Source organism: Mugil cephalus, chromosome 19 (genome assembly GCF_022458985.1).
Source record: "Mugil cephalus isolate CIBA_MC_2020 chromosome 19, CIBA_Mcephalus_1.1, whole genome shotgun sequence".
NCBI lineage: Eukaryota > Metazoa > Chordata > Actinopteri > Mugiliformes > Mugilidae > Mugil > Mugil cephalus.
The window spans coordinates 4,497,984-4,522,583 of NC_061788.1; the positions used below are offsets into that span (position 1 = coordinate 4,497,984).

Sequence of the window (24,600 nt, forward strand, 5' to 3'; positions counted from 1 at the left end):
AGATGACCAGTAAAAAAATAATAATAGCACAAACTCAATGCACTGCATGTGTTAGAAGTTAAGAGTGGCTGTGCCTCGAGGTTTAGACAATGTTATAAACACGTTATAAAGATGGAGTCTTATAAACTATCTGGAGCAATGAAATAGAGTCACTAATTTGAGCACCATCGCGTCGACTTTACCTTTTTTTGCTTTTCCTTGTATCGATGGGTACCGACACTAGTAACCAGACCGAAAAGCATCACAAATTGTTAAGTACCGCCCCTTCACTCTGCTGCTACATGTGACGTCACGTCAGTTTTTCACCTGCATAGATGAAAGTGAACCTTCAAAACACCTACCTGAATTCTGCAGAATCGTGACTGTGCTATGTACAGGGTAGGAATATCGATCTAAATATCGGCAGTATCGAAGGCTAGAATCCGTATCAAATCGATACTAGTGTGATTAGATCGATACTTTTGTTACAGTTTCTCTTCTATATGTCCAGCAATTTTTACGCGTCAGAGTTCACGTGAGCGAAAGGAGCTAATCCATCCCAACCTGTCGTAAAAGGTGGGATAAGGACAGAGTTCTATGCTCAGATTCTAGCATCACAGCAGCATCGCACAGCTGGAACTGATGCCGTTAGTTAAATGCGTCGATCCTCGGAAGAGAAGATAATTACATGGGATGCAGACCCACTTCTTTGGTGGGAAATGAATGAGCCAACATTTCCATGTCTTAGCTGCGTTAAAAACTAAAATAAAACGGGAAGAATTTTATTTGTATATTGTTAACTTGTTTTAAATGAAAATTTGTTATTAAAAAACACATTTATTTGCCTAAAATATTTGTCCCGTGTTGCGAAATTATCACTATTATAATGATTATGACATTTCAAGTACCAGCCCTGTACTTACTTGGTATCGGATCGATACCAAAATTCCCAGCATCGTCAAGACACAGACTCGGGATCCTGCAACAACTGCTCAAGGCGGTGATGTGCAAGGGAGGTAACACCTCGAATTTGATTAAACACCTGACAATTCATAGCATTTAAAAGCTGAGAAATGTCTTGATAGCCTGTGAGACCCCACCCAACTGTTTTTATCATGATAATTATGACAGTGTGTTGTGAATTTTATTTTATAACTGTTAATTTATTTCATAGTAATATATAGTTTCCATTTTTTAAGCACCGGCATCATATAAAATACTCGTTCCGTGACGCTTTAAGCATCATGTTGAATAGTCGCTGATCATGTGACAATAACAACACTGACGACTCCTAGAAGAAGACAGGTGAGGACAAACTAGCGGTGAGTCTGTGGAAATACTTCACTTAACATGAAGCCCATTCTACCGTGACATGTCAGTCCTGAAATACAACAAATGAACTCCATTACACACTCATGTGGAAAGCTAACGCTAGCGGAGGAGCGGCCCAAATCCTCTCAGAGGCAGTTAATTAACAACTTCATCAAACGTTCTGCGCTAACAGAGATTAGGAGGCTGCACATTAACAATTTGTTGGTGAATTTCATTACCCGAAGTTATTAGACCTTTAGCTGTTATACACGGGAAAATACTTTATTGTCAATTAATGCACCATGTGAGAGTGACAGTTTGCATATTATAAAGTATGAGGCCGTGTTTAAGGTCGTTGACGTGGGCTGTCACCGACAGTAGCCCCGTCTTCAAGCTTCGGTTACGTTGCTGAAAAGCTGCTTCTTTTGTTTGACTTGCTACAACATGTATTCAGGTCAAAAATATAGCTTTGAATACTTTTATTGTGGTTTTTCTATACATCTATAAAAGATTAAGATGTGGTCCTGTGCCAAATAGATACAAGAAACTTTTTATAAGACCTGACTAACTCAACAAAAAGACAAAATATCAAGTTACAAGAGTTACGTTTTGACATCTGCTGAGAGGCTCTTGTATTCAGTAGCGGGGGAAGAAATCGATTGGGAATACAGAATGAGCAAAGGCGCATCCACAGCCTCCTGGTTTGCAGCATCCCTAAAACAAGGCTGGTGAGAAAAATACTGAAGCGGTGCATGCATACTGAGGTATAAAAATGTAGAAGGTGAAGAGATAAAGAGAAACAGCTGCAAGAGTCAGCAGACAACTCGATTCAGTCTAATACAACTTAATTTCCCTAACTTAATTAAAGCATGTGCGGTGCGAAGGCTGGGGCGTCTTGACAAGACTTTGATTTGTCTAATGAATTCATAAGCTTTAATGGGATTATAAAGTGTGCTGTGAATGTTTGAGTCAGAGTTTAAAAGTCCAAACAGCAGGGTCTTCATTTAAAATCAAAGTCTTTAACTCAAAATTCAGGTTTCACTTCCTTCTTGGAGTTTTATTTGTGTGTGTGTGTGTGTGTGTAGCCACAAAGAGCTCCGGGGGAAGACAGCTCTCTCGATCAAAGATGGCCACCTTTACCGAGACTCAATTTTTGCATGAATGAGGAAGGTTCACAGGGGTAAAGGGAGAGAGATGTCGGAGATTGGGGGGGATGTACTGTAAGGGTACCAGACTCCCATCGCCCCAGTCCTCATTTTAGAAGCACTAGCCAAAGGTTAATGCTCCACTACCTGTGGAGGAAAGGGAGGAAGAAGAAAAATAAAGCGCGGGGATCAAAGCTTTTAGGAATGCATTTACGGGACTATAAAATTCATAAAAAGTATGTCTGGAAAATCTGATATAACAAGGCCGGATATGGCAGGGGAAGCAAAACAGAACATAAACACAGACATGCACTCTCGAAATGATCTCATAAGTGCTTCTGCTTTCACATTTCGCCCTTGCATTTTCGCTGTTTTGATGGAGGTAAATTAAATGTAGATCCTCATTTAAAGCTCTAACGCAAAAGTAAGAGTTAAAAAAAAAAAAAAATGTTAAGATCATTCATCATCTTTGTAGCTTCAGGATGCGTTTGCCCTGCATCCTCGGAGGACAGGTATAAGGTCATCAATGCTCTTGTACGCTGCCTGGGTTTAATTATTTAGACTCTAGATTTTAGTGGATTTATTTGAGATGCTGCACAGCTTTAAATAGATTCATAACACATCCAGGCTGTTTGACTGCCCTGCATTCTCAGCAGTGTGAATATGCTCCATTCTGAAGTGTGAGTATCATGCTGAGACCTGCACCTTCTCCGCAGCCTCCTTCTGAAATTTGTCATTCGTCACCTGCCCACTTGTCTCCGCTATTCTGTTTTCCCACCCTGACATTTTTCAAATCCAGCCACCTGCTGACACACCTGTTCCACCTCTCCCTAATGGGACTCTATTAGCTGCCTGTCCACTGGACTGACTGTAGGCCTGTAACACGCTGTCATTTTACTACTAAATGGGCTGTAAACTCTTGCTGTCAGCACTATTCCTTTCAGTTTGCTGCTTGTCAACATGCTGCCCTAAACAGGGACCTGCACATCATCATGTCTGACTGGTATAAATGGATCCATTGCTTGCAGGTGGAGCTCGTGAGCTTGTGGTTACAGCACGGGAAGTCTCGTGCACCACCTCCTAAACTCTAATGAAAATGTCTGCTTGTAAGGTTCCTATCGGACTTGTGAACTATCTGCTTAGAAGTCCATGAGGTGTCAACAACAATCTCAGCAGCCATGCATTTCAACCATCGCGCCATTTGGGTTCATTTACTTAAATACGAAACCTGAAATAATAATACAAGCACTAAGACGAGCGCTCAGCTGGCTAAGGGTCCCTGACATCCACTGTGACCGGCCTCATCTATCTAGCGTTGATTCATTTACTGAAAGATGACTATTGCAATTACTCAAACGTAAGCTTCAGTCACGTCGGAGCCAATAAAGGAAAACATAAATCCCAATTTTTGTTTGTGGCCCAGCAGCAGCAGCAGCAGCTCTAACGATCAATGAAAGGCAGTGCGTTCATGCTGCATGGCTGAGATCACAGAGTAATTAAAGGGATTATGAACCCTTATTTCACACGCGTTTGAGTGTAGGTGAGCGATCGGTCCACTGCTGAGCTGCAAAATGGCGCCAATGTAATCTGACAATGAAGCGATCGTCACTAAAACTTCTGGTTTTATCACCGACAGGCGTAATGTGTGGCTCAGGGGTTCAGATACACGCTGAAGTTGAGGATAGTTGTGGTACAAATGAACGGAAACTAGAAGTGGGGAAAAAAAATTCAATATGGCAATATATCCCAATACAATATCGATTTTAAAAGTCATGTTTTGGGCCGATCTTGAACAACTTCCCCACGTCCACCACCACTTTTTCTGTATCATTTGGATTCATTTTGACTCTGTTTGTCTAATTAATTATCACTGATGTCATAACTTGTATTTTAGGTTGCATTTAAAATGGAGAATATTTCAATATATCCCAATATCACAATACTGCAATACTGTACCGTATCATATCATGAAGTCCTTGCTAATATCCAACCCTAAGGGAAACACTACTTCTTAAATGATCAGATTAGTATCAAGCCCAGTCTTTTGCAGTTATTTATCTTTGATCTGCCACAAACCGAAAACCACCTCCCTGTAGCATCAAGCACCTTCTTCTTCTTCTTCTTCTTCTGCTGCTTTAGAGGCGGTTGGCTAGTGGTCTGAGTTGCCAAAAATCAAAGAAGACGATCACGCAAACTCAAAAGTCAAGGAGAAATTTGTAAATGCAATGTTTTATGATGCAGTAGGAAGAGATCATCATTCAATATCATCAACTTGAGGCTGGAGTTTTTTTTTTTACTTTTTTTGCAAAAATTTTGGAAGTGCAAATGAAGTCGGATCCTGTTATAATTTTATTTGGTGTCTCAGAAACTCCAAAAAAACCTCTCAAATACACACTATCGCTTTCTGTCTTATGGTCTTCTCTGTGCCGAGGAATTGATTTTTCAGCACTGGAAGGTGGAAGAACTCCCATCTATTAACCATTGGATAACGATACTAACAGATACCTCCACCTAGAGAAAAACAGTCTTAAGCGACAGACTGGAGGGATATAAGAAGATATGGAGACAAGGGATCCCATTTTTAAAGGGAAGTAGAGGATTTGTCGCTCATACAGCCTGAACATGTGTTTCTACTGGGAACCAAACCTCAGCAGCAGTATTTATTTTTATTACTTTTTTCTTTTCTTTTTTTTTTATTATATCATTTGTCTTTGACTATTGTCTCTTAAAGTTATCTTCTTATACATAAATATTTGAAACACAAATACCCTCAACTTGATTTGAAAAGAAAAACAGAACAGTAAACACAAAAGCCTGCACCTAAACAACAACCAACACTGCATAAAAAAAAAAGTTTCCTGGAGACAGCGTCAAGGTGAAAAACATTTTGAGAAGTTTACAGAGTTCATGGCATTGCTCTTTATCTTATTCTCTCTCTGCATCGCTAACGATTTAACGAATGCTGAAATATAACTAGTTTGTGCGGACGCAGGCAATTGAATGGTGAAATTATTCTATTCCATTGGGTTCATATTTGCAAATCTGACTCTAAAAGAGTCGACGCCTCGCCACACACCACTGCTCCGTGACAAAAAGCAGCTGGAACGGACGTAATTTGAAGCAACACAGGGGCATGTGTTTTGAGGTTTCTAGGTGGAACGGTCTTGCTCAGTTGTCGACCAGTGGCAAATTACGTGCCATGTACGCTGAGAGACGTGGAGAAATAAGGCGCGGGTTCAGACGTCATGGAAGTGTCATTCAATTTTAATTCAGGTGTCACCTTTTCCAGCTTAAATCAAAGGATACACGACAAGAGCGCAACACCAGAGCCCGACAAAGCATTTTACTCATTCTGTTAAAAGAGCAGCTCTTCCATTTCTGACACATGTGGCCAGCGATGAAAAAGAATGCGTAATGACTGCCCTGCCTCGGTTCTACGCTGCTCGCAATCAATGCCATCTCAATAATGCAAAAGTAAAGCCTGTCCGCGGCCGAGGTAAAACGAGGAAAAGATCCAGTTGGTTCAGAAACTGATTGATTTGCCATCTCAGCTGATAATCACCATCTACACTGTAGTTCAAAGCCAGAGAGGAACTGAGAACTGAGCTCCGCTGTTTCGTTTGCCAGCGGCTCTCACCCTGAGCCAGGTTTGAAGAATTTCAGATTTGTTCCTTCACATCCATCACTGCCTCATATCCTTAACAACTGCCTAAGCTGCAGAAGGCAGGAGACAGATGCAGAGATAACAAGGATGCTTGAATCAAGTTGTGTCTAATTCATGAGCTGTAAGTGGTAAATAAAATAGGAGAGTGATTTACAGTTGCATTGTCTTGGGAAAACTTCCGTTTCACGATAAGATGCTTTGGCAGCTGTTTCCGAAAAAGATAACAATTAATACTGTAAATATATGTATATTCATAAAAGGTCTTGTGCTCTTATTGTCTATTTTTTTATGAATATTTTAAGCCTAAGCAGCCTAAGCATTTATTACGTGACTAGAAATATTTGTCGTAAGCTCCCTGCTTCACCCTTTACAGGGCAAGGAGGTGTATTTGGTAACTTCAGCACACATTTTAAATTGTGGTCAGAGACAGTTTAAAAATGGTCGGTGTGAAGCCAAAGCAAGCAGAGCTCCCCCTGGTGTCTGGCTGCAGTATAGGTCGTAAGCTGCACCCCCTCCATGTTAGTGAATGGGCCAAACTAAAACTTTAAAATACACATGAAATACAATTTTTTTGTCTTTGACTCTTTCTCCAAACTCACAAGATGCTGCTGCCCATGTCCCCAGGAAAGTGGCCACACATTGTCCATATTATTATTGTCTGTCTGTGGTCCCGTTGCCTTTAAATGATGTTGAGAAGCATGTGGTTTTCATCCGGCCAGTCAGTCAAATGTGATCTGCAAGGTCCACCTCTGCATGAATGTTGAGGGGTAACTACTTTATTAGGTACCACAAAGTAGCAGCTTTATGTTGTGCCTGAATCAGCGCTGGTCTAAATCATAGGTCTTCAACAGGGGGTCCACGACCCCTAGGAGGCCCACAGAGGTACTGCAGGGCAGTCGCAAAATCTTTGGTTGATCAGACATTTTTGCTATATTTTTACATTGTCCCCCACAAATTTAAATTTCTTTAAAAACACATGAATATGATTCCAACATAGTTTAGAAAAGGCATAAGTGGACTTTAATATAGGACACATATAGTAGGTAGGGGGCCCCTATTTAACATCATCATCAGTTTGGGGGAGACCCCTGGTCTAAATGCATGTTTACATTATTTTACCACTAAAGGACAAATAGGAATATTTTTATTATCTACAATAAAACTCTAGGGTTGCATTTTTGAATTTCCAAGCATTTCAATGAATGCCGTTTGACAGTGGTGGACCATGAGCCTCAGTGACCTTAGTCCTGCAAAGTTGCCACTACTCACTGGTTGGTGGCTTTTCAGAAGATTCAACATGTTGAATTCAGTTGATCAAGGATGAAACAGAAGACAAAACCTCTACCTCTTCACCTCATCTGAACATTTAAAAAGATCAACTCAGAAAACTGTATTTTGATGTACAAATTAAGGAGAATTGGTGGAGGCCTTGCAAAGAAATGAACCCAAATTAGACCGAATGAGATCTCTTGGATCTCTAGAGTCTGCTGGAGAGCATCAACAAATCGCACTAATATGAACGCGCACACTCAAATATACGTAGTGTCAGAAACACTCAGGTATAACATAAATCTAATTAGCATTGTGGCAATCAACATGCTGCATCATGGCAAGCACATACAGACGGGTACACGATTTAGTCCGCGGCATTTAGCAAAGCGATTTATCTTGCTTCGTTAATTAATTAAAATGACTATAAAACATTAAAAGGAAAATGGCCGTGCATCACAGCCAGCAGCGCCCTGCCTTTCCACTAACAAGGCAGTGTCTCCATCACTCCCTCTTTCAGAGATGAATCAAGGTTAACGGACATAAATGAAGATGAATTTGTAGTATGAGCTGCAGATGCAGACAAATCAATGGCACCTACAACCGCAATTAGACCACATAAGATCTTTTGGCTCTCTAGTGTGCACTAGAGAGAATCAACAAACCACATTAATGTAAGTACACACACACACACACACACACACACAGAGAGTCAGAAACATTTAGATACACCCAAAAAAATAAAAAATAAATAAAAATCTAATTAGGACTGTGGGAGTGCTGTATTTGGATCAAGTACAGAAATACCACAGACTGCAAAATTTAGTCCAAAGCAAATTATCTTGCATCAATAATTCATTAGAAATAACATAAAGCATTTAAAAAACAAAACAAACGCCAGTAAATTACAGCACTGCACTGCGTTAACACAAACAACGAGGCAGCCTTGTAAAATATGCATTTTCGGTAACTCCCCCTCTCTCAGAACTGAGCAGGATGTTGCAAAAGGAGCTGGTGGTCATAATCTCAGGGGTAAGAGAGACCGTTTCCCCTGCCAGTTATCAAAATGGGCAATATTTTCCCGGAAGCAGTTAATGGGCTTCTGTAATGAAACAACACGGCAGTCATGCAAAAATGGGGCAATATTTTTTTCAAAGCGAAAGGAGCAAGAATGTCAAAGCAGAGCTTCTCTACGGCGAAATGAAACCAGAGCTTTCAAGTGAATATTCTGCTCTATTCTATTCGCGTAAGCGTCAGACGACAATGTGGGAAATAATTTGATGCGTCAGGCCTTGCATAGAAAAAAATGCTATTGTGACCATCACACTAGGCACCAAGGTCACTGTGTTTTATCCACGTAGGTTTAACTGTGCAGGATTTTGTCAAAACTGGTTTAACAGAAGAAATTAAATGGCAAACATCAAGGACGGAATCAGATGAACCAACAAAGAAGTCATCTGTGAGGATACATGCACCCATCAGCCACAACATTATGACCTTTAAGACAGGAGAAGAAAATGTCATTGACCATCTTGTGACAATTCAGTGTTCTGCTGGGAAACATGTGGCACCCACCCAGACCAGATCAGACCCCCCCACCCCACAGCAATGACTCTTTGATTGAAACAGCCTGACACAAACAAAGTTTAGGAACAGCACAAAAAAACAGCACAAGGTGTTGACCTGGCCTCCGAATTCACTAGATCATAGGTCTTCAACAGGGGGTCCGTGACCCCTAGGGGCTGTGTGGAGGTACTGCATGGAGGGGTTGCAAAATCTTTGGTTGATTAAACATTTTTTATATATATTTTTTGAAATTTTCCCCACAATTCCCCACCCTCAAACACCCTAGTGTTGCACATATTTGAAATAAAATACATATATATATATATATTTGAACCTGTGTGTTATTTTAATAGGTTAATATTGCAAAATTGCAAAATGAAGATAATTATAAATAGCACTAGGTTGAGTTTAATAGAGAACACATATAGCAGGTAAGGGGGTCCCTACTTAATCGCTCTGTCAGTCTGGGGGTACTTGACCCCTGCACTAGATCCCAAACTGACTTAGTCTGTGGGATGATCCACAGACTCCCCACTAATAACATCCGGTCACCAGACACCACAGGTCATCCTCACAAGGCCCATGTCCATTCTCTGATGAGTCACGACTGTTTTATGTCATATAATAATTGTATAATATTATAATGTTTTGCAGTTGGCTAGCACACCATTGTTTGTTTCAAAAATGACAAATATACCGTTGTCACTGTTAATCCACATGCGTAGCTGCCAGTCGTTCCTCAGAGGACGCGGATTCACCAAATTGTGATTCAGCGAGGTGCACGAGACAGGCAGATAAACCAACGTACTAATACGACCTTCTATAGGTTCCTCAGTGGGGAGAAATAATAAATGCGTTCCATGCAAACTGTGGCTAAACTGTCTGCCTTTTGTATTTTCATTAACAAATAAGAATGAGTGTCCTAAACCCTTCTAATGTGCCAGTCCTTCTCCTGAGTCATCGAAAAGAAAATCACACATGACTGCTACAGAAATTGGAAATGGCGAGAAGACGGAACCAACATCAATTATTCGCCAGCAGTGATTTATCAGAACACAATGCAGTAACCCAAGTCCGTAGACCTAGTCCTGTAATTTAAAGTCTACTGTGCCGGAGAACTAGGTAAATGATATCTATGGCTATTGATTAAATTAAAGCAGTCACATTACATTATGGATTCTAGCCCATTTAGGGGAAATTGCTGAGAGTGAACAGAATCCCTATCGCAGTGGGTTCATAACACCAGCGGGCTTCTGTTCTGCCTTGGGAGCGCTCTCCATTAGCCTTGAAAACAGACCCGGGGCTCCTGTAGGTTATCATACACCTTGTAGGTCAACACAGAGAGAGAGCTGAATGTCAGCACTATATTACCCCAGGATGTGAGCGCTACAACAAACAATGTATTCAGCTGCCATCGAGGACATAAAACAAAACAATTCCAGATAAAGATGAAAACAGACGCTTAGACTGTGGATTTAAAGGAGAGAAATAACGACATCTCACCACTTCATGTGCATGCAAAAGCAAAAAAAAAAAAAGGATATTTTTCCATTCTGACTTTTACTCTTCTTTGCCATATTGAATTCGATTGTTGGCATTCATTGTCTGAGACCAGAGAAGCTTGCCGTTATTGACCGACTATGGATCAGGACCCACTCCAGCCTGTAGGCTATTAGGAGAACCAGCAGTTCAGACTCCTGCCTCGCCATTCCTTAATTGGTCCCCTCAGAAGCCCGGCGCACACAAACTTTCACAATCAGACTGGGAGATTATACTGAGGAGAAAAGACAATCCTTGGGTGCAAGCTGCTTGGCATCGATTAGCTCGCTCTGTCACTTCAGTTTCTTCTGCGCGTTTATTTATTTATTTTTTTAATCTAATTTCTTTACACCTACAGATTACAATCAGCGGGGTGGTCTTTGAGTAAACCATACAAATCGAGATAAAGAGAAATAGAAAGAGAAGACAATGCCTGGAACAAATGAGAGAATACTCAGGACTGCCTACTGGGTAATTGGGTTTTATCCTCTCATTTTATCAGGCCGTGTTTTTAGATTACAGCTATACAACACACACACACACACACATATATACACACACACACACAAAGGGAACGTAGAAAGATACCTACACATTAGCTAATCCCAAGATAACTGATCTGGTGTGGGAGAATGAGGCCAGTGCTGCACTCTCATTATAATACTCCACAAAAGAAAAGCTCGACTGTTTTTCTACAGGAAATGCAGCGTTTTTTTATTTTTATTTTTTTTACTCCAGTATCAACGTATTGGACACAGTCTGTAAACACAATGCACACAAAAAAAATGTCAACACAAGATGCTTCCCTGCAGTAGCTTGCCTTTTTTTTTTTTTTTTTTTTTTTTTCTCCATTTCCACATTCTAATTCACAGCATGTTCATTTCAAGCTGACATTTCAATTTCAGATGCTTCTACAATTCAGCGCTTTGAATATGGCTCTTGTCAGTACATGTGTACGCTGTGGTTGGAGACCAGGACAGGCTGACAATTCCGAGAGTCATCCGGCAGAAATACTGTAGATATATGCGGCGTTTCACAGCGTATTCCAGCGCAGACTTTTGACAACATAGTGCCACGGTTATAAATATGCAAACTGCGAGGGATAACATCGTTTAACAAAAAGGGGGGGCACCAGTTGTTTCTATCAGCTTGCGCGAAGCAGTTTAAATGAGGAACCGTGCCCAACACTAAACCACGCTGTGGAGTTGATTGCAGTAAAGGATCATATTAATCAGAGATACAATATAGCACAAAATATGCATTTTTAATAGTTCTGGGTCAATGGCGGAGTTCACATTCAGCCGTTCAGGAGACCTTAACCCATTTTATGCCCCCAATTCTTGCATATAAATCCCCCAGACAGTTCATTAGGTACACTAGTAAGAAGAATGCCGTGTAATGCAACAGTCTCGCACTGAATCGTGGCCTTATAAAGGTTACGGTATTCATCATTTGTTCATAATATCCGAGGGAGCCGTTGATTCGCTGCGTTTTCATTCGGGAGCCCGTGCTTTGTGGAACTATTGAACTGCACTGCGTTATACCGACATAGGTTTCTATTATTTTGACAAGCCCATTTCAGTCAGAGGGCCAGGCCAAACAACAGAAACACTTTACTGTTTATCTCAATCCAGTTTAACAGAAGTGCAAAGTCATACGCTTGAATTACCATCTTCTCTTGTGCTGTTTCAACATGAACTGGACATTAGGTGGATTTAGTAGAGGACTGTTACATTAGAAAGCATTTATTTTCACCAGGGTACACAAATGCTCTATAAAGTGTATTAGAAGAAGAATATAATATCCATAATGACGAAAGTACACTTTTTATACAAGCATATTCTTCTAAAGAGCAACAAACTTTTACTTCTTCTGAGCAGCTGAATATTCAAGCTGAGTCTAATTGAAATGGGAAAACCCTTAAATAAAGAAAAGAGGCTCAGTTAACTGCACTTAGCTAATGCACAGGGATATTAAGACTGAGGAACAGCTTCTTCCCAGAAGCTGTACGACTGTTAAACTCCGGTGGAGCCGTGAGAATTGCACAACACAATGTTTTTGCACAATTTCTTTGCACAAATTGATGCTGCTTTGTTGCCGTTTTTTTTATTTATATTTCCATTTTATTTATCTTTTATTTTATTATTTATCTTTATTTACATCTATACTGTTTTATTATCTGTATATTATAGTTACTATGGGAAATAACCTGTGACCTGAGTGCATAATTTCATTCCATCTCATGCTTCTGTATGGTTGCAAATGACAAATAAAAATCCTTGAATCCTTGAACAGTCACTTAATTCATTCATAACTGCTTCTCCTTAGAAAGTTGCATTGGGCGAGAGGCAATGACATCCTCAGTTTTTTAACAAAAACTGCAAAGTAAAACCATACTGCACCAGCTAGAAGTCAGACACATCCGTATAAGTCAGTTTGGATGCATTCTTTCTAAGCAGTACACGCAGATATGGCAGCGAAACAAGTGTCGTCGCTCTGAGATGATGCTCAGGCGGAGCGCTGTTTATTCTGGACTCATGCAGATTAAACATGCATGTAGCAGAGATTAGCATGTACACAACGCAGATGTAAACAGAACAGGTAATATAAAGGTTAGCAAAAAAAAAAAAAGAAATCAAGGTCACGTCCATTTGTTTGCTGTAAATATATGACTGTAATTACTCTCCCAGGTCTAATGGTTCACATTAAAAAATATGACATACCTTCAGCATAACTCGTTTAACTTAATTAAATTCCATTTAAACATGAGCTAGCTGCGTTGTCTTGGGCTTCGGGGGGCGAGTCGGTTTAAATCAGCTAAGATGAAATGAAGCAGAAATAGGCAAAGCCATTTATCGATTCCGCTGTTGGTGAGCTGAAACAAAAGTAGTCTTTAAATGAATGTAGCCACAACAATGCACAGAATAGATGCTATCTGTCTTAATGACAAAGAGGAGTCCTTGGCTGAAGGGGAACCTCATCAAAGTTACACATGCATAACCTTGCAACGCAGCTCGGAGCGCAGGAGGAGGAAAAAAAAAAAACGCACACACACATAGACACACACACAGTCGTACGTATGGATAAACATTTAAATTCAATTGTTCATGTCATTAACGTGTGTCAACACACAGTCCAGGAAGAATGGAATTTTAATTTCAGGTCTAAACGTGGTTCACATTTAGCTTGAAACGCTTAATTCAGTCTCATTTAAATGTAAATCGGAGGCGCCGGGTATAATTTTGACTTCCTCATTTAGATTCATATTAAAGACAAAGATCACATGGGTCGGGGAGTCATGGAGCTGTGGACACAGCACGAAGAAGGCCGACCAACGTAAATGTAAGATGAGAAATTTATTCAGCCGTTAACAGATTATTAGCTGATTTGAGGACAATACTTTGAGAAGCAGCAGTGTTGTGGACACTGGTCGTAAACGTTGGAAAAGCTGGAACAGTTGCGTGGGTACGGACGGCGGACCGGTGTTCCCTGAGACGGGCTTTGGAGAACACCTGAAAACATCGCAATGCCGCAGTCAAGCTGAAAGCTACACAGACTGTTTAGCCAACTTGTGGTTACTGAAGCCGTGCTCTTTCATCAAACAGACCCTCTTTTCACTGCTGAATAAAAACAAAAATCAGACAGCAGAGATAAGCAAGAGTGGGTACAGCGAGCAGTCGCAGTGGGGCTTTAAAGAGCCCCCTCTGAACACAGGTGTGCCTATTGTCCCGTGGAGATTACTCTTTGTGCTCAGCAAGGAGCTCGTCTTTCTACCTTAAACCACTAAAATGTCCTTACCAAAGCTCCAACAACTGCAGAGTCAGTGCCTCAAAATTATGTATTCTGGGCATGAGAGCGAAGTGCACGTTCAGGAGAATAAATTCATATAAAACACAATCCTGCCAATTCATTAATGTTGTATAATCTTAATACTGAGGCCAGCCATGCGGCACACTGGACAGCAACCTCTCCTCCTGATCCTCCTCTACATTAAACATTTATCTCATTGAAAACATGACGCCAACCTGATGTACAGTGATTAAGGAGTTACACATCTTTCCTAGAGCAAATATTACTGCACTGCTACACTTAGGAGAACTAAATTCCCCCTTTTTCTTTTTAATCCTACACATTTAATAATTTTGCAAATATTAGCCAGAATTTCAAGTTTGTTGATCTTTCTCCTTTGATTCATGAAATATTGATTAAAGAAAGTGTGTCACTGCTTGGAAATAACGCACCGAGGTGTGTTAATCATCGCTTTAGCCAGTTTACTATTGTATTTTAACATTTCAAAGACAATCTTCGCTCTTTGTCTGCAGGATTTCTTCTGAAAAACAACGAAAGGCATCTTCAAAGCACAATGAAATTCCTTTTCCTGTCTCTTTTTATGAATGACAGAGCTTTGCTGGTTTTACAACATAAAGCCACGCATGGCTTCACAGAGGTATTACGCAGGCTTCATACGCCGAGAGGGACTTTTAAACGCCATCCTGGATCTCCGACACTCCCAAAAGCACCAAATGGCCATTGAGGACGGACAAGGCTGAGTAAAATATAGCCCGGCATAGTTCTTTTCTGCAGATTGTAAGTCTTTTTTCCAGAGCTACCCTGACGTGAATTCACAGAGTAAAGTCTGGACGTAAGAAATATGAATGAGCCTCCTATACAGCTTTCTAACAACAGCCCAATCTTTCAAAAAGGTACAGAAACAGGACAAAAATAAAACAAGAGTCAGAACATTAAATGGAATCATATCAGCTTAAATGAAACTTGGAGAAAGCATTAATTCAAACATGTTTTGTGTTTGAACACTTCTGTGTTATGCATCACGCCAACATTTCACTTGTCTAGAGTAGGACAGTATCAAAGCTAACATGGTTTATAACTTAATGCACCGATCAGCCATAAGATTATGACCACTGACAGGAGACATAAAACACATCGATAATCTTCTGATGTTCTGCTGGGAAACTTTTGGATCTGGAATTTATTGGTGTGGATGTTACTCAGACATGTAGCACCCACCTAGACCAGACCAGACACCCCCACCCCATAGCAATGACACACACACACTTTAAAAAAAAACATGAACAGCACAAGGTGTTGACCTGATCTCCAAATTCATTACATCCCAAACTGATCGAGTGTCTGTGGGATTATCCACAGAGGCCCCTCCCCTCAACCCATAGGACCCAAAGCCCCCCCACTAACAACATTGTGTTTTCAGACACCACTGGACGCCCTCAGAAGGTCCATGTCCATTCTCTGATGAGTGACAACTGTTTTGGTGGCACAAGGGAGACTTACACTCAAAAGGCATTGAAAAAAAAAAGGCAACTACACAAATTTTCTTGAAGATGTTTCGCCACTCATCTGAGTAGCTTCTTCAGTTCTGGTTCTGCTTTGCAGCCCTGCACGTTGGAGCCGAGGTGTAGGCTGGTGGGAATAATCTTGTGTTGTCTGCATCTCAGGGTGAAATGAAGGTGGTCCCTGGAGTCTGGAGCGCTGGTCCCAAAAGTGCGTAGGTGAAACATCCTCAAGAAAATTCTACAAATCCTGGTGCCTTTTTCCATGATTATCATGATCTGGATGACTGAGAACCTTCACAGACAAGGGAGACCTACACAATATTAGGAGGGTGGTCCTAATGTTATGCCTGATCGGTGTAGAGCTGTGGGCAGCATGTTTTTTATAAAGAATAATGTTGGTTCTAAAGTGTGCTGAGAAGGAAACATATTCCCTTTAACATGTCACAACACCGTCATGTGCTACGTGATGAAAAGTATGATGGTTAATTCCAAACTAGGACGTTGTTATTCCAAAGCTGATTGATACTGTCTCACAATGGGACTGAGGAAAGAATAAAGACATCAGTGCCGGTATCCACAACGGTTTCTCTTTGACTTCCTTTCATTGTATTTTTACTTGACACCAAAACTGATACATGACCGTGTTCACTGCTTCGTGTCACAACAATGGAGTACAAACGGGCACGCACAGATAACCAACACCGAACCCACCACTTTGATCCGGTGTCATTAAATATGTATTTGCGTTTGATTACTCTTGAAATTAATTCATCTGGGAGAGCAGTGGCGGGCGCCTGCTGTTACTGACAAACCGCTGTGACAGTTACTGATAACATGAGATACTTGGGTATTCTGCACTGTAGCCGTCCTATCAGTCTTTCTCTTTGCCTCTGCTTTTTACTTTTGGAACATTATGCTCCTTTTTGCTCCTGCTCTCCGTGCCCGGGTCTTCTTCCTGCTTTCGGTCGGGAGAGTTGAGAAATGATACCAGAAGCGAAACATTTGTCACGGCAACAATCCACTGAAGCTAAATTACACCGAAAGGGAATTGCAAGGGATGAGTGGACAACAAGAAAAGGACGACGGGACGGGGTGTTTATGAAATTAAAGAGCTTCGGAGGAAACAACAGCGCTGCCCCCTTGGTGCGAGCGGGGGGCTGTGAAACAGAGAGAAAGGGAGGTGATAGAGAGTGTTTGGCATTGAAGTGAATGGTGCATAGTTTGAATCTTGCGTTTGTGGCAATGCCCTTGAGTTCGCCAGTGAGGCACTGAATGGTGCATTGTGGATGGGCAGTTATCTCCAAGGCTTCTCTTTCAGTGTTATTAAAAAAAAACACACATGACAGCACTGCTAGCTCTTATCGAAGGGCTTCAAGGCTGTGGAGATGAGGCTGAGAGGTAAATTGCAGGAGGCAGCTGAAAAGGCAACATCTGACACATTGTCATTCCCTCCACATCCGGGTATGTAACGTTCTGTACAGGCATCGGTGTCTAAATGATGCTGGCTGATTAAAGTAGATGTCAAAATCTGCAGTCAATCAGACTTGGGGCTGATCTGGGCATATTTTAATGAATCTGTCTAAAACAAAGCTTTAGCATAGCAACATCTACCTGCCTTTGTTGCTTTCATTTACGACAGCTGAGCTCAACACTGCAGGCATTTTATTGTATGTGAGTTAAAAGTGTGCAAATGCGAAAGACTGTTTGGGAACACTGGTTCGAGCAACTTCAACAAATCTGTTGTTGAATCTTTTATTACGGGCAAATAGTTCCTGACTGCGTCGAGGTGTTTTCTCCGGTAAAACAATTTTCAGGAGTCGTATTTTCCCACTTATCTGTAGCGTGTTAATAATTTAAGCCCTTCAGTTTAATAGGTCTGATGCCTTCTGTGTTTTGGATCGAGGAGCTCGTGAAAAATAAGTGGCAGATTTCGTAGGGTATCATTTTGAAAACTGCGTATCTTCGGCTGCTTTGTATATATATTTATTTATTTTTTACTATGTATAGTAAGCATCAGCAGAAACCCAACACTGAAGGACACTGATCAGGATCCCGGCTAATGAAATCTGACCAGCACGCCCCAAATAAATGATGACTCCTGAGACAATACATAAGCCTACGAATGCATATCCAATAACTTAGAATTCAACAATAGAACAAAGACGAAATCTGACAGTAAAGTGGAATGAGGAGCATCTTGAATCTATACGTAACAACAATGGAGCTACGTCAACAGGTTCATAATGACAGCATTGTTGTTTTTTTATTAATTGGAGCTAACAAAGGGACTCTAATCAATCCCATCTCCCCCTGGGAATATCGTGCATAAAAGCTCATCTATTGATGAGATTCCAAGTCTCAATATCCCACACACAAATAAACAATAGCCATTTCATTCTTATAACTCGAGCTCCGTCTATGCCAGACTCAACCATTGCACTTTATCAGAGTAATGAATATGTTCCATTCTTCTGAGCAAAAAAAAAAAAAAAAAAGGTGTTTCCTTGTGAATAAGACTAGCAGGAATATTTCCATGTATTGGATATTGAAGCTTTCTGCATTCCCTCGAGGCGATATTTCCACCCTTTTCTTTGACTGTGCGTGACCTCAGTTCATTCCGTCTATGTTGAGGAGAAACGATGGGGAAAAGGGCTCGATGGGTTGGATAGTGAAATGGGTTCCCTTTGAATAATGCAAAAGTAAAAACTGGGCAATATGGCCAAAACCGGGATCTGCAGCAGAAATGGAACATCTGTGAACACCAGTCCAACTAAACCCGTGAATCCATATCATGTGAGGTGTCCGTTAAATCAAAGCTGGAGATTCTAGCACTCTTAAATAAAACATGACAGAAACGACTCCATTACCCTTTATTACCCCCCTTCCCCCTTACTCTCTCGAGTTTTTTTTTTTTTTTCTACACTTACATGCTCATCCCAGGAAGCGTTTATAACAGTGGGAGGTATGGTCGGCTCAATGGTCTGCAGCACCAACCATCAGCCACTATGCATGGTGAATTTTATAAAAAAAAAAAAAAAACTAATTACTGTTACTAAAACAGTGCATGTTTTGTCGTGCGTGACACTGGTTGATCGAAGGCTAAACTGGTGGTGGTAATTTAACCTAATGTAATCTAAGGTTAATCAGCATGTGATACGACAGGTGGCTGCTCCTCCTCCTACTTCCTTGCATATGGATGCAGTGATGTCTTGCTTTTAGTGAACCAGGTACATGGCTGGACACCGTTAGATCAGACCGAAGGGGGTATTTATTGATTTGACCCTGACAACCTTACATAGCCCATGAGGACTGAAGCATTCTGACTGAATGGATTGCACCATTGGGCGTTCACTTCTTTTCTCCTCCCTTTTACATTTAGCTTCGCTAAATGAAACAAAAATGGGAAGAAAAAAAAATGTGGAGTTTTGCAAAAAGTGTGCTTGTTTCCTTCTGTGGACGCTTGCAAAGATGTAGAATATGATATATTCACTTGGTATATTCACTTGCAGTATCTTTTTACCCTAGCTGTGGGACGTTGTCAAATTTAACAATTAGGGGTGGGAAAAAATATCGATATGGCAATACAATGTTGATTTTGAATATCTTAAATGTAGATTTTAAAAGAAAAAGTCATTTTTGCACCTCGGTACATTCCCTGTGGTGCTGAGCGAGGCAACTGAAGAGGTGAACAGGCAAGTAGCAGCGGTGGCAGCAAAACTTGAAATGCAATCAAAATTCAAAGCTGATGTTTGCAGGCAGGAACTAATAAGCTGGACAAAGAGTACGCAGTTTGGAAAATGTGCCTCGCTCCAGTTAGACGTTCGGGGACGATGACCAACTTGCAAATCCATCTAATGAGACACCATGAGATATCAGCGCAGCAGCCACAGCCACCGAAACCCGTTGGATAACAAAGCACTTAGGCAATACTTATGCATAAGTATTTCATTTTCACATCTGTTAAAGCAGTAGTGGCACACATTTTTGTTTAAGCAGACAAGCGTGAACTGTATTTTAACACTGAAGTGGCAAGAAACTTGATCCGCTTTCGGTACGAGTGCAATAAACTGGGATTTGAATTGAATTTGAATTAATATTGTTTGTTTGACTCAGTTTGTCCAGTGAATTATCACTGATGTACATATGTACAACTTGTATTTTAAGCTCCATTTAAAAATTTCTCAGTGAACTATGTAGAAAATCTCAATATACTGCAATATTATAACATCTTATTATGATAGTTTATCGTATGGTGTTATCAGGTATCGTGATACGTATCGTATCGTGAAGTCCTTGCCAATACCCACCCATAATAACAATCTGTTCCTTTTCAAACAAGCCTCTTTAGCTTCTGGTTTAATACATTTCTGCGAGAGCCAATCGTGAATGGTTTTAACAAGTCAAATATGTGATTTTTATCAGTAGAATTTTTACAGTTCACATATTACATTTAAGGACATTGCACACCTCCGAATCTGCAAGTATACCAGCAAATAACAAATTCAGTAAGTTCCCACAAGTACTAGTTTCCAGTGACACTTTCACCGCATCCAGGGCTTAGTGCTTCCCAGGACATCTGTACCTGTTTTAAAGGTATACAGGGGAGAAAAAGCCACAGCATCGTTGGCCCTCTACCAGAATGATAATGAGTACAGCCGGACTATTCTTCAGCGCTGACACAACCTGCGGAGGTAGGGCTGCCTATGTGAGAACAACACCTAACCGTTTCCAATGAACCACTCCATCCAATTAGACCGTGTTTAAAGAAAAAAAGGCTGCCAAACTTCCTCCTCCTTGCTTTCCTTGAAACAAATCCCACAAAAAGACCAACGGCATGTTAGCCTGCCTCTGCGACAAGTCAATTCATTAAGAGACACTGTAGGTGAAAATAAATTTTTAAAAAAATAATTAGTTTCAGACACAAATGAAGCCGGACAGTGTAGGTTTAGTAAATGTTTCTAAGACGCTATTGGCATAGGATTATGTCTGTGGACTGAAATAAACTAGTACCCAGGTTTACTAGGATGAGGAACAATGTCACCCACAGCATCCAACTGGCTTTTTGGATGACGAAGAAGCTGGGAACGAGGGGTAATAAGCTCCATCAGGCTTTGGCTGCACAGGTAAAGATGCAAGCAGGTGGAAATTGTTAACAAGGAAAACGAGACCGTGCCATCCGTTCCTGTAATAACGAATTCGCCCAGATAAATGAATGTATTTGTCCACAAAGTTCTGTGTGATATATCTGAGAAAGCAAACAAACTTCAAATAATAAAAAAAAAAAACTATGTATGAAATGTTAAATCGTTTTCTATTTGGCTTTGGTTGACGTGATGTGGCATCTGAAAACACAAGTAATCCACGTTGAAAACGCTTTTCCAGTCACAGGGAAAAGCCTTCAGAGCCACTGCTCACAATGGATGACTCACGTTGTGTCGCTGCGCTCACATGTGACACGTTCACTTACAAATAAACATATAAAAGACGCTCTCGCTGCCAACCCTCGCTGTAAAACGTCTCTGCAACATCCATGCAGCGCCACCACTACCTCAACATCTGATCGGCCCCACGTCCCCCTCAGATCCACCTATAGGCGATGACTGTAGGTTCTGCCTTTGGGGTAATCTTCTTTTCATTGTTTGCTGCATTCTCCCCTGTCTCTGTCGGCCAAGATTTAAAGTGAATACTTGCAGATGAGTTATTAGTCCCGCCCTCCAAAGACCTAAGTAATAAATCTGAACCACTGAATTATAACTTGTAACTGGCAAATAAATAAGCAACCACAGGGGAGCCCACACATACATGAGGGTAGAGAAATTAAATTTTATTTCCACCACGCTCCATGACTTGCTTTTACATTATTTAGTAAGCTTTCTGTGGCGACTGCCTTTTCCATTCCATGTCATTTTATGTCTGCATAAAGTATTTGACTGTTGACATTCATATTATTGCACTGCATAAATATTTATTTTAAAATCTGGCAGAGAGCGGTTTCAAACCTGTCAGACGTATTACAGAATATACAATGTGCTACTTCTACAAACTACATCTTGCACACTCAAGCGCATTTTACTTCCAGGCATTCACAACATTATTATTATTTTTTTTTTCCCCCCCGACAGGAAGCGCAGGTCACTCATTTCTTACAGCACGCAGCGTTTCATATGGAAATGCAGCCGCTGTTGAGATGCTGGTCATATAAATACAATTTGGAGGCAGTTTTCGAAAGGTTATCTCTATTGCCATTCAGACTAAATTTAAAAAGAATGACAAAATCCTCCTGATCCTTGCATACAAAGTTGCCCTTAAGATACTTAATCTAATATTTATGCTATGCAAATTTCCCAAGTTGAAGCTAATTTCAAAACTCTGGATGCAAAAAACGAAAACCTTGAGGCTAGTTAGCTGATTGACTTGCAAATGCGTCTTTGTTACGCTGCCATGTGAGCTAAATGGATGTCAATGGGTCAGGACGGCTACACCGGGAAGGAGATGTGATGATGGTAAACCGAACTGAGACCTCTCGGGATAATCTCAGCTCGCATCTTCTCGTCAGATAAGTGAAGCCCATATTTGTGCATCATCATAAAGGGAGACACTGGGGGGGCTGAATGCAAAGATATCTTTTATCTATCGACAGATCCTATGTACATGGCTGAGAGAATCAAAAGCATGCGAGACTTTCAAGGGAACCGCTGTCAAAGGAAATACATGAGGGCATCAAGACGTCGTCTCCATCTGTCACAAAGCTTAGGAGTATACTGCAATATGTGTGAAACAACAGACTACAGATTAAGAAGACAGATCTTGAATTTCAAAGTACCCAAGGCGCTTTACATAAGCGTGGGGTTTAGCTATACTACACAGTAAATGAGCAATATAGGAAAGACTGACCTCGCCAACTACCAGAGGAAACTACTCTGTCCAGTATTTCATCAAAGATGCATGTTTTCTCAGCAATAATTCATGCAATTAATGTGCATCTTTGCCTATGTATGACTGATAAAAAAAAACATGTCTTGTACAGAACGTAACGTGGTAGCACATGGTAGTACTTATACGCTACGTCGTAGGTGTATCCTGAGCAGAACTGATCCTCCAGTTGATTCCGATTCATGATAAGTCTCCGTTCCTAGACCTACACATAAACTAACTTCTAAAAAAAAACACACCATTTAAGGAAAACATTAGTCAGTGTGTTGCACGCGCCACAAGGCTGAGAAAATTAAAAGAAGCCTGCAGGACTTTCAAGGGATCCGCTGTCAAAGAAGTTGCATGGGTGCATCAAGCAATCCTCTCCATCTATCGCAAAGCTTTGGAGTATACTGCAATACGTGTGAAACAACAGCCCACGGTTTAGGCTACACTGCACAGTAAATGAGCAACACACCACAACTCGCCCGGCCCAGAGGAGACTACTCTTTCTAGTGTTTCCTCAAAGAGATGTGCATATTTGTTCAAATGGGACAGATGTCATGGACGTGTCATTAAAAATAAGAACAGGTTGCGTAGACAGGAGATAGGGAACAATGTGTTTGCACTTAAACGGTGACACTGAAGTACTTTTGTCTCAGTAGCAGGTGTACAATCGATCCTCCAGCGGTTATTTTGTTCAATAATAAGCTTCATTTGGAGGTTTAAACGTAAATTAACTTGTAAAAGGCACGAGGGGTGACGCACACATCAAGTGTTGCGCACAAAACAAAAACTTAAACCGAAAAATGTTTTTACTTTTTACAATCATGCGCTGCGCATCGCTTCTGCAAACCAACTCCGAAACAAAACACCACCAAAACAAACAAACAAACAAACAAACAAACAAAACACACTGGAGTCGAGGAGAAACACGTTTCTTTCGTGTCAGGTGCACCTTACCTCTCGCTAACGCGGCCGGGACTCTCAAACCGAGGAGCACGAGGACGGAAAAACTCAAGTAGCATCCTCCCGAAAACTGTCCCATCACTGCTCGGCTTGTCTCCGTCCCCGTCGGGTCTGGGGGCACCTGCCGCGGGGCTCGGGCATTTGGAGTCTGTTCGTGGCTCCTCTGAAATACAAACACGTCCCCGTGTTCCCGGCGAACGCGCTGTCCAGGTGTTTGGAGGAGGAGGAGGGTGAGGAGGAGGGAGTGTGTGTGTTGGAGGGGAGACTAGTTATTAGGAGTCCGCCGAGAGAGAAGCGTCGTCTCGCGGATTCGCAGTACGGAGTGGCGCGTGCGGAGGCTCCGGCAGCCGACACTCAGCTGCGCGAGAGTGGGATAATTACAGAGCGCGCGAGAGCCAACAGCTTTCTGGTTTTCGGAGAGAGAGAGAGAGAGAGAGAGAGAGAGAGAGAGAAGGAGGAAGAGGGAGGGAGCAAGACAGAGCAAGGAGAGGGAGGGAGAGAAAGAGGGAGGGGGAGAGAAAGAAGGGAAGGAGAGAGAGGGGGGAGATAAAGAGGAAGAGAAAGACTGAGAGAGAGATGGTGTTATTCAAACCTCAGCGGACCTGTTGATAAATGACAGAAGGTGCGCGCCCATGCGCGTTCTCGTGACGACCGTATAAAAGAAACTAGACCCTTTCAATTACCCCTCTCCTTCCTTCCCTTTTCTTTTTTCTTTTTTTCCCCTCTCTTCTTTTTCCAGCTACACCCAAGCCTATTCTCTTGACGACAGCGTGGTCACTGAAATCGACACCGTCGTCTTGGAGCTCTCTCGCCATTGTGTGGGAAATTGCGTTTTTACTAATTAATGCCTTTTTTTTTTTCCTCCCCTCTCCAGCTTTATGAGCATATGGCTTCAGATCGGCGTCCTATTGTCAATTAAACAGACATTATCTTG

The 24,600-nt window shown here is 41.3% G+C and overlaps 1 protein-coding gene across 2 annotated transcripts in view; it reads right to left on the reverse strand.

The window, feature by feature from the left end:
• The window catches only part of LOC124996606 (netrin receptor UNC5D-like), a 171,626-nt gene extending 147,508 nt beyond the window's left edge, over positions 1–24,118 (reverse strand). The window contains exon 1 of one of the 2 annotated variants that reach the window (XM_047569801.1): positions 23,661–24,118. In XM_047569801.1, the coding sequence (XP_047425757.1) occupies positions 23,661–23,745 (85 nt within the window). In that variant the 5' untranslated portion in view covers positions 23,746–24,118. The remainder of the gene's footprint in view (positions 1–23,660) is intronic. The other variant, XM_047569800.1, reaches the window with a different exon arrangement.
• Positions 24,119–24,600: the final 482 nt, after the last annotated feature.